The sequence below is a fragment of the Arachis ipaensis genome, chromosome B5, assembly GCF_059453495.1.
Source record: "Arachis ipaensis isolate K30076 ecotype BB chromosome B5, ASM5945349v1, whole genome shotgun sequence".
In the NCBI taxonomy this organism is placed as follows: Eukaryota; Viridiplantae; Streptophyta; class Magnoliopsida; order Fabales; family Fabaceae; genus Arachis; species Arachis ipaensis.
Window position 1 is genome coordinate 131,151,172 of NC_142440.1, and position 10,684 is coordinate 131,161,855.

Below are 10,684 nucleotides of genomic sequence, written 5' to 3' on the forward strand. Positions count from 1 at the left end.
TTGTGATTTTCCATTCACGTGTTGTAGAGCAACATATTTCCAAGCTAAATCTGTTTTTCCCCTAAGGTTAGAAGAACCTTGTGACTGACTATCGTTAGCACTACGGGAATTAGGATTAGCAGCATCATTCGGAATAGGAGTATTGGCAGGCATGTTATTATTCACAGAAGCATTGTTATCATCAGTTGCTTCTTGATTAATACTATCTTCCATAACTGAAATTAATAGAACATGTATGAAATTAAACAACACAACACACCACAACACAACACAATGAACATACATAGAAATTGAATAGTTCACAGATGGAGTTCCAGAAATTGAACAGTTCACAGAGCAAGTTCACAGAGCAAGTTCACAGAAATTGAACAGTTCACAGATGAAGTTCCAGAAAATTAAACAGAAATCTAAGTTCAGTTCACAGAGGAAGTTGAGCTGCAAAATAGAAGACCAGCCAGCTTAACATTCAGATTTTTTATTTCTTATGCTCAGCAGCAAACAGAAATTGAGCCGAGGACCAAACACAAATTGACCAACAAATAGAAATTGTGCAACAAAGAGGAATTAAGCTGCAAAATAGAGCAGAAATTGAGCAGAGGACCAAACACAAATTGACCAAACACAGCCACTTACTTTTCAGATTATTAATTTCTTATGCTAATTGCTAACCAACAAACAGTCAAACAGAAATTGAGCAGAGGAACGAAGAAGGAAGAAGATGAGCACTGAAATCAGCACAGAGCAAGTTCACAGAAATTGAACAGTTCACAAATGAAGTTCACAGAAAATTAAGCCGAGGTCTAAGTTAAGTTCACATTGAGGACAAAGAGAAAGAGAACATGAGCAGAGGTCTAAGTTCAGTTCAGTTCACAGAAAATTAAGCCGAGGTCTAAGTTCACAGAAATTTAACAGTTCACATCGATGGAAGAACATGAGCAGAGGCGAAGGACAAAGAGAAATGAGCAGAGGACGAGTCACTCACCTGGGGTCGATGGAGGGCTACCGGTGTTGACTGTTGAGGACCGCCGATGAGAGGCTACTGCGTGCTGGTGTTGAGACTTGAGAAGATGAAGACGATGGAGATTGAGGGCTACTGGGCAGGAACCAGGCGACGATGGAGATTGGAGGGTTGCTGGAGCTGAGGATGGCGACACCACGGGGGCGAAGGATGGCGACAGGGGGCTATGGTTCAGGCAGCGTGGCTAGGGTTCTCCTTCTCCATTGGAGATGATTTAGATGATGATTGATGAATGAATGGGGTCGGGGCTCGGGGGAAGAAAGGGGGGTGGTCGGGTTTATTTTTTTTTATTTTTTTAACACGTAAAACGGCGTCGTTTAGCGTAACTGGCCGGTCACCGGTTCGGGTTTTTTGACCGGTTCGCCGGTTCTTGAGCGGTTCTTTTTTCTGCGGTTTTCAGATAAGGACCGGACCGTTTGCAGTGCCGGTTCGTAGTTAAACCAGTCGAACCGGCCGGTCCAGTCCGGTTTTCAGAACCTTGTTGAAAAGTATAATTGTTATTCTTTAAGTATTTTAATTTGTTTACGAAAAGTACTCACGTCAAATCAAACTAAAGAAGAAAGTAGAGTTACAAATTTGTGTGACTTCTTAGAAAAAGAGAAATATTGACTTTATTTAAATTTAAAGAAAATTATTTTTAATTTATGACTAGAACAAATACAGACCATATTGATAAATAGAGACATTTTAGGAGAATTCAGGAGGAAGAAAAGGGCATTGTCACCCAAATAGAGGAAGGTGGATTAGTTGCTATTGATTGATGATGGATAATGTGGCATGCAGTAAGGTAAATGATAGAGAAGATGAAGGTTTGCGATTGAAGAGAAGAGGGAAAGTGAGAGTGAGAGTGAACCATAAAATTTGAAAGTTTAGGGATTACGAAGCTAATTTTTAATTTTAATTTTTTTTTTGAAACAAAAGAGCTCAACACCAAGGTGGAGCAAGAAACAGTGTCCAAAAAGACTAGCACAAACAGAAACCATCTAGCAGCTTACAGAATCAAACAAATCCCATTGTCATCTTCGGCATAGCCATCAACAACACAAGGGATCTTTATACTTCCACTCTTGGTAACTAAGAAAGGACATGTCAATAATGTCTTCTACACCTTTTTCTTTATTCTGAAATATCCTCCTATTCCTTTCCAGCCAAATGTTCCAGACTATCGCAAAATAGCAAATGAACCAATTTCTGCACTCCTCCTTTCGATTGGTTGCTCCTGTCCAACTTTGAAAATGTTCCTTCATAGTACCAGGAAAGGACCATTTCCTGCCAAGATGAACTAACCATGCGCACCAAACCTGCCAAGTAAATTCACATCCAAGAAATCAGTGATGAACATTTTCTACATCCTTTTTACATAGAGCACACATATTATCTTCCTGATTAATTATTCCAAACCGACACAATCTTTCTTTCGTATGCACCCTGCCAATCAAGACAAACTAAGCAAACAGCTCCACTCTTGGAGGAACTAAGGCTTTCCAAATAGTCTTGGTGAAGCTATAACTTGTTATGTCCTCCAGGAGTGTTTCCTCCTGCAACACCTGCACAAATAAGTTAGTAGTAAAAACACCTTGTCTATCAAACTTCCACACAAACCTATCATCTCTGTCAGCCACTAGTTTAACTAGCCTCAGAGCATCGTGCAACTGATTCACAATTTCCAACTCCCATTGGAACAGCTCATGCCTCCATTGGAAGTTCCAAATCCACTCTAACCCATCCCAAAACCCACAGTCCCAATGACTTATCCTTTTTGGATTAAAACCGAGAAGAGCCTTGGAAACCTATCCTTTAGAGCACCACAACATAGCCAAACGTCCTCCTGAAATCGGGTTCTTCTACCATCACCAACCTCCATGGTGAGTCCAGTGATCATCTTATCTCTTACATGTTGCTCCTTGATCTGTAGCTGACAGATATCCTTCCATGGTCCTCCTCTAGTAGGTAATGTCTGTGTGGATAGTAGCTCATTAGGATTGAGATTATAACAAGAGCAAACCACCTTCTTTCACAACAGACATTCCTCCTTTGAAAACCTCCACCACCATTTAAACAAGAGTGCTGTATTCCGGATCATCGTATCTCCAACACCTAAACCACCTAGCTTTTTTAGAGCCTGAACCACTTCCCATCTAACCAAAGCTATGCCATTACTACCGTCCTCCTTACTCCACAAGAATTTTCTCTGTAATGAAATCAATTTTTCAGCAACAGCCTTGGGCATCTTATACAAACTTAAGTAATATACTGGTAAGCTATTTAAAACAGCTTTGATAAGCACTAGCTTTCTCGCTTTGTTTAGCACTTTTGACTTCCATAGGCTTAGTTTCTCCTCCACCTTATCTATTATTGGCTTCCAAGTCTTTACAACCTCAGATTAGCTCCTAGAGGAATTCCAAGGTATCTGACTGGTAGGGTAGCTTCTTTGCACTCCAACAAGCTGCACATACGACCCACCCATTGTTGGTCACAATTGATTGGAATTAAACTAGATTTGTCAAAATTGATGCTTAACCCCGACATCAGCTCAAAGCAGCGTAAAAGTCTCTTGTAGTTCTTGATAGTCTCCTCATTTGGCGGACAAAACAAAACAGTGTCATCTGCGAACTAAAGATGCGATAATTCTATGTTGTCTCCCCCAACCATCAAAGGAGAAATACGGCCGTTTCTAACTACCTCGCCGATCATTCTATGTAGAATGTCAACAACAAGTATAAATAAGAAGGGAGATATTGGGTCACCTTGTCGCAAACCTCTTTCCATCATAAATGGCTTTGTTGGTGAACCATTTATCAATACTGACATAGAAGCTGTGCCCACACACTCCATAACCCAAGCCCTCAATCTTCTCCCGAAACCCATCTTCTGCAGGACGATATCCACAAAGCTCCACTTAACTCTATCATATGCCTTCTGAAAGTCTAGCTTGATGATTGCTGCCTCCTTTTTCCTTAATTTGAGCCAATGCACAGTTTCACACGCAATGAGTGTCCCATCATGTATTTTGCGACCTTTGACAAACGCACTCTGAGTCTCCCCAATCAGCCTTGGCATTACTGCTCTCATCCTCCTAACCAACACCTTAGAGATCACCTTATACACACATCCAACCATGCTAATCGGGCGAAGGTACTTGATTTCCTTGGCCCTAACAAACTTAGGAGCCAAAGCAACCCAAGTGATATTGGCATCCTTAGGTAACTTGGCTGTCTGAAAGAAAGCAATCACAACTGCCGTAAACTCAGACCCGATCTCATCGCAGCACTTCTTAATAAAGTTCATGTTGTACACATCACTACCCGGTGCTTTAGACGATTCACAGTCCCACACTGCCTTTCTAATCTCTTCAACTGATGGCAATACCTCTAGCTCCACATACTCCTCTTTAGATATCCTAGTCACCAATCCATCCCTGAAGCCCACCCTAGGAGACTCCTTTTGATGATACAAATGCTTATAAAAATCTCTGATAGCAATCTTTATTCTAGCTAAGTTCCTAACAACCTCTCATTAATCATCAAAGCATCAATCTTGTTATTCCGCCTTCTAGCGGAAGCTATCTGGTGGAAGTATCTGGTATTTTTGTCCATATCCTTCGCATGCCTTGATCGTGACATTTGTTTCCAGTGCAACTCTTTTTTGATATACCATCTATCACAGTAGGTTACCAACGCCTTCCTTCTCACCTCCACTGTTCCATCATACACCCCGCTACTTACTTTGTCATCTAGCTTCTCTATCTCTTCCTCAAACTGCAGAATTTTCTTATCCATGTCCCCAAAATTGTCCTTGTGCCATCTTCCCAGAGGTGCTGTCAAAACCTTCAATTTATCTGTGAAATTTATCTCCCCTAAATCCCTCCATTCCTCTTTAACCATTGTTAGAAAACCTTCATGAGTAAACCATGAGTCAAGACTTCTGAAGGGTCTTGGCACGTCTTTCATCTTGGTATCTTCCACTATCAATGGATAGTGATCTGACAAACCCCTTGGTCCTCCTCTTAATCGAGTCTCTGGGAACTCCTCAACCCATTCCAGGCTGACCATTACTCTATCAATCTGACTACATGAACAGCCTCTAAACCACGTATACTTATGGTCATTAAGCGGCAAGTCCACTGATGAGCGGATAATTTATACCCTTTTTGACATTATTTTTACATAGTTTTTAGTATGTTTTAATTACTTTTAATTATATTTTTATGATTTTTTATTCAAAAATCACATTTCTGGACTTTACTACGAGTTTGTATATTTTTTCTGTGATTTCAGGTATTTTCTTACTAAAATTGAGGGACCTGAGCAAAAATCTGATTCAGATGCTGAAAAAGGACTGGAGATGCTGTTGGATTCTGACCTTCCTACACTCAAAGTAGATTTTCTGGAGCTACACAAGCCCAATTGGCGCGCTCTTTATTGCGTTGGAAAGTAGACATTCTGGGCTTTTCAGAAATATATAATAGTTTATACTTTGCCCGAGATTTTATGGCTTAAACTGGCGTTCAAAGTCAGCCTAAAATATCTTGGCGTAAAACACCCAAACTGGCACCAGAATTGGAGTTAAATGTCCAAACTGGCACCAAAGCTGGCTTTTAACTCCAGGAACAGCCTATGCACGTGTAAAGCTCAATGCTCAGCCCAAGCACGCACCAAGTGGGTCCCAGAAGTGGATTTCTGCACTATCTGCACTTAGTTACTCATTTTCTGTAAACCTAAGTTACTAGTTTAGTATAAAAACTACTTTTAGTGATTTATTTAAGAGTCTTTTGACCATCTTTTGGACGGATGTAATCATAGACTATCATTTGGGAGGCTGGCTTCACGGCCATGCCTAGACCTTTTTCACTTATGTATTTTCTATGGTGGAGTTTCTACACCCCATAGATTAAGGTGTGGAGCTCTGCTGTTCTTCATGAATTAATGCAATTACTACTGTTTTTCCTTCAATTCACGCCTACTTCTTCTCCAAGATATACTCTTGTTCTTAATTCAGTTAAGTCAGAATGAAGGGGTGACCCGTGACAATCACCCAATCTTCGTTACTCGCTTAGCCAAGATCGCGTGCCTGACAACCACAAAGCGATCTACATGATGTTCAACGTAGTCATTGGACGACAGCTAGAGTATACTCTCTTGGATATCTAATACACGAACCGAGTCCGTGAGATTAGTATCTTTGTGGTATAGGATAGAACAATTGGCAGCATTCCTGAGATCTGAAAAGTCTAAACCTTATCTTTGGTATTCCAAGTAGGATCTGGGAAGGGATGACTGTGACGAGCTTCAAACTTGCGAATGTTGGGTGCAGTGACAGTGTGCAAAAGGACAATGGTCCTATTTCGACGCTAGCAGGAACCGACAGATGATTAGCCATGCGGTGACAGCGCATATGGATTTGTTTTCATCCGAGAGGATCATACAGCTTGCCATGGAAGGAAGTAATGCATGGTTGGAAGAAGGCAGTAGGAAAGCAGAGGTTCAAAAGCAACAAAGCATCTCCAAACACTTATCTGAAATTCCCACCAATGAATTACATAAGTATCTCTATCTTATTTTATGTTTTATTTATATCTTAATTATTAAAACCTCATAACCATTTGAATCCGCCTGACTGAGATTTAAAAGATGACCATAGCTTGCTTCAAGCCGACAATCTTCGTGGGATCGACCCTTACTCACGTAAGGTTTATTACTTGGACGACTCAGTGCACTTGCTGGTTAGTTGCGCAGAGTTGTGAGAAAAGTTTGAGATCATGATTTCGCCTACCATCCACCAAATGCATATCTTGTATCCAATTTTTAAACTCTTCAACAACTATTGTTAAACTACCTGCATCTTTTGTTTCCTCTATTTGGACAATCTCATTAAAGTCCCCCATGAAGCAACAAAGGGTCTGACATAATCCAGCAATATAGCTCAACTCCTCCCACACAACAAGTTTCTCCTCTCTACCACGAGCACCATAAACTAAAAAGAATGCACAATTGAAATTATTCTTTAACAAGACCCCTTCGACACACAGCCATCTCTCCCCTTTATAACAATTATTCATCTTGAACATGAAATCATCCCACATTAACAACAACTCACCCAAAGCACCATCAGACGCAACATATTCCCATCCTACACTATTACAACCCCAAAGACGTGCAACATCAAATCTCATCACAACATGTGTTTTAGTTTCAACTAGACCTAGCATATTCAGCCTATTTTTCATTTTTAAGTCCTTAACCATTCTCAGCTTTCAATCTCCCCCCAACCCCCTAACATTCCAGGAACAAAAAATTATTTTAGAATATTATAACACACCTTTTTGGTATTTTTGGGTCTGCATCGCCTTGATTTTGCCTTTTGTTTTGCCAACCTTCTTTTTTGAGCATTTTCTTCATTCTGAGATTGGAGAATAGCCATAATATCCTCTTCTTCATCATATAGAATTGTGCCAGATTCCACTACTAGATCCCATGTCCTTTTATTTTCCAGCATTTTCTCATCTAATATTAAACTCAGATTGTCGCCTGTTTCCCCAATATTTTCAACACCTACTCCTACACCTACTCCCTCCCTGGTAGTCCCCTCAACATCATCCCCACCCTTCACCGTGCCAGAGATAGGCGAGCAGCCACCAACACCGGTCGTCATGGCTTGCTTTCCACCATTTTTTGCTCTGCCCTCTCCGCCTCACCATGACCATGAGTGACCGTTCGATTCAGCGGCCCCATCGCCGTAGTCCTTCCCTGGAGTAGCTACGCAAGGAGAGGTGTTCCTTGCACCTGCGATGTGAGCTGCAACCCGACCCGGTTGAGTAGCGCCTAGCCCACCAGTAGCTACTGACCCAACGCTTGTTTCAATTGGGTCAGCTGGAGAGATAGGGCCCAATTGCAAAAGCAAGCCCTTGTTATAGCAACTAGTGTATCTGGCCCAACTTCCATAATAGTTTGGATTTATTTTTCCCCCCTTTGACACCCGCTCGCGGCCCACTTAGCCTGCTTTCAAAAATTCCGGATCTTGTCCTTTCCGAATCGTCCTCATCACCGACAAAATCCTCTCCCACAAAATCAGCACTATCTTTAATTCTCTCTTGATTAGAATTATACATTACCATATTCATGAGATTGATGTTTGATTTGTCATAATTTCATTCATTCAAAATTTCTTCTGAAAGTACCATCCTATCCTTATTTTCTTCACCGTCCCTCGTCACCATCGTCAACAGCTCCACCGCCTCGTCCTTGAGTTTCTGTATGTTTGTTTGCCGTACCGATTTTATAACATTTTCTGTAAGGTCAAATGTTACACCGTTCAGTCGTTGTTTGCTGCTTGTGCCTCCATCATCCGCACTTACCAACTTACACCCCAGGCCATATGTCTCTCGTCCTACCTCTTTTACCAATACATCAAAACCACTGAGACCTATTGTAATATACACCCATTTGTTGATTACATCCAATACGCATGTATCGATCTGCACACGTCCAACACTAAAGGAATTGCACGATTCCGTCAAATTATCACACCTAACTACTTCCCCCTATTAACCTCCTATCATTTTGAAGGTGTCCGCTGACCATACATATAAAGGATCTCCAAAGCATTCTAACCACATTCTCCTAGTTTCACTCCTCTCCGCCTCCTCCCATCTCCATACGCTATGGAAAATTTGTAGAAGACTATTCATTTTAAAAGTGTAGGTTTCTTCGGCGCTCAGCACAGAATCAAATGTCAGTAGGGCTTTATACGCACCCAGTTCTCGTACTTGGATGACTTGAGGCAAGTTTATCTCAATCATCTCCTTCAAAGAACAAAAGTCAATGGCCTTTGTCGTCCCTCCTATTAGACTTCTCTGCAACCAATCGAGATTTTCTTTTGTCACCGTTACCTCGATCTTCTTAGTCCCCCCGTTCCCATGTTAATCTTGTTCTTTTTTCTCCTTTTTGACCTCGGATGTATTCAACCGCACGTCGCCACTAGCCTCCTCACGTTAAAGTTGCCAACCCATTTTGCTCTGATTATCTTGTCCTCTCTGAGATCTCTTTATGTCATTCGTACCCGATACCCTTCTGTACTTTGCTTCCCCTACGAATATTCACGTTGCAAGTATAGCTCTCAACCGACAAATAATCCTCGAATCAAATTTTAAGGAATTGGTTGTCACAAAGTTCAACCCCAATAAAAGTAACCGAAGTATTCAAACCTCGGTCGTCTCATAAGGAATGGGCAAACATGTGCATCAACATTGGTTAGAATTCCGGGGTTGCAAGTCATGAGTAAGAAATTAAACTAAGAAACTTTTCAAGCAAGAAATCTTAAAGTACAAGAAACTAAATCAAGCAACTAAAGCAAGGTATGAGCAATTTCAAACTAATAAAAGAACATCCAATATAATTCTACTTAAAACTAAACAAGTAACTATAACTAGAATTAAACAATGGGAATTTTTGGGTTTCAAATATGAATAATAAAAGCAACTCTTGGCTAGGCATAGGAATTGGGATCACTATCCTTGTCTAATAACCATATCTTGACAATTATGAGAAACCAAACTCATTAAGTTTACTTCTATACTTGAAGTATATTAAATGGTTTGATCAACATCAATCCATAAGGCCCAACCTAGCTACCAATTGACTTAGTAGTAGGCTAGTGTCAATGGTTATCAAATTGACCACTAAGGGTTCTCAAATCACCAAATCCATTAGACCCAATGACTCAAGTTTACCCAATTCCCTTAGCCTAGGCCAAGAGTAAAAAAACTACTACATAATCAAAGGAAACATTTTATCAAACACATGGTAAGCATTACTGAAAGACATATTCAAAATGCAATTAAATTGAATTTAAAAAGTACCCACTAACAATTATCAATGGAAAATTACTCAAATAACACAATCAATCATGGAAATCATCAATGTAACATTAACAATTCAAGATCCACAAGATTCACAAAATGGATATAAAATGGGAAATAACAAGAAAACATGAATCTAACACAAGATCTAAACAAGATTATACTAAGGAATTCAAATTAAGTAATCAAAACTAGAAATCAACAAAATCCAATTTAGAATTTCAGCAATGGGAGATCAAAATCAAACTAGATCTAGAGGAGAATAAGGGTTTCTCTCTCTAGAAGAACAAAAACTAAAAACTAGCTAAAATTGTGTCTCCATGTGTAATGGATGATCCCCCCTTTTTCCCCTAGAGTTCCTGGGTCTTTTCCATGCAAATTTAGCTTCAATTTGGTCCTGTCCAACTTCAGAAATCGCCAGGCACGATTTTATTTAATGAGGTCACGTGCAGCTCATCACGCATACGCGTCATGTACGCGTGCGCGTCGCTTGAATTTTTGTGATCCACGCGTGCGCGTCATGCACGTGTGTGCGTCGATGGAGATTATGCCAATCCACGCGGATGCGCCATTCTTCGCACGCCACACTCAACTCCTTGCATCCACGCGTGCGCGTGGTGTGCACCTGCGCGTCGAAGCTGATTTCCCAAAATCTAATTCTTCATGTTCCTTCCACTTGTGCATGCTTTCTTTCTCTCTTCTAAGCCACTCTTGCCCTATAAACTTTGAAATCACTCAACAAACACATCACGGCATCGAATGACAATAAAAGAGGATCGAAATATGGAAATTTTAAGGCAAAAGAAGTA

General features: G+C 40.6%; 1 protein-coding gene across 1 annotated transcript; it reads right to left on the reverse strand.

The window, feature by feature from the left end:
- Positions 1 to 2,463: 2,463 nt before the first annotated feature.
- On the reverse strand, positions 2,464 to 5,070 carry LOC148565799 (uncharacterized). Its single transcript, XM_088487239.1, has 4 exons — positions 4,529 to 5,070; positions 3,668 to 4,436; positions 2,790 to 2,975; positions 2,464 to 2,670 (listed from the first exon to the last, which is right to left on the reverse strand). The coding sequence occupies exons 1-4, from the start codon at positions 5,068 to 5,070 to the stop codon at positions 2,464 to 2,466; spliced, it is 1,704 nt and encodes a 567-aa protein (XP_088343365.1).
- Positions 5,071 to 10,684: the final 5,614 nt, after the last annotated feature.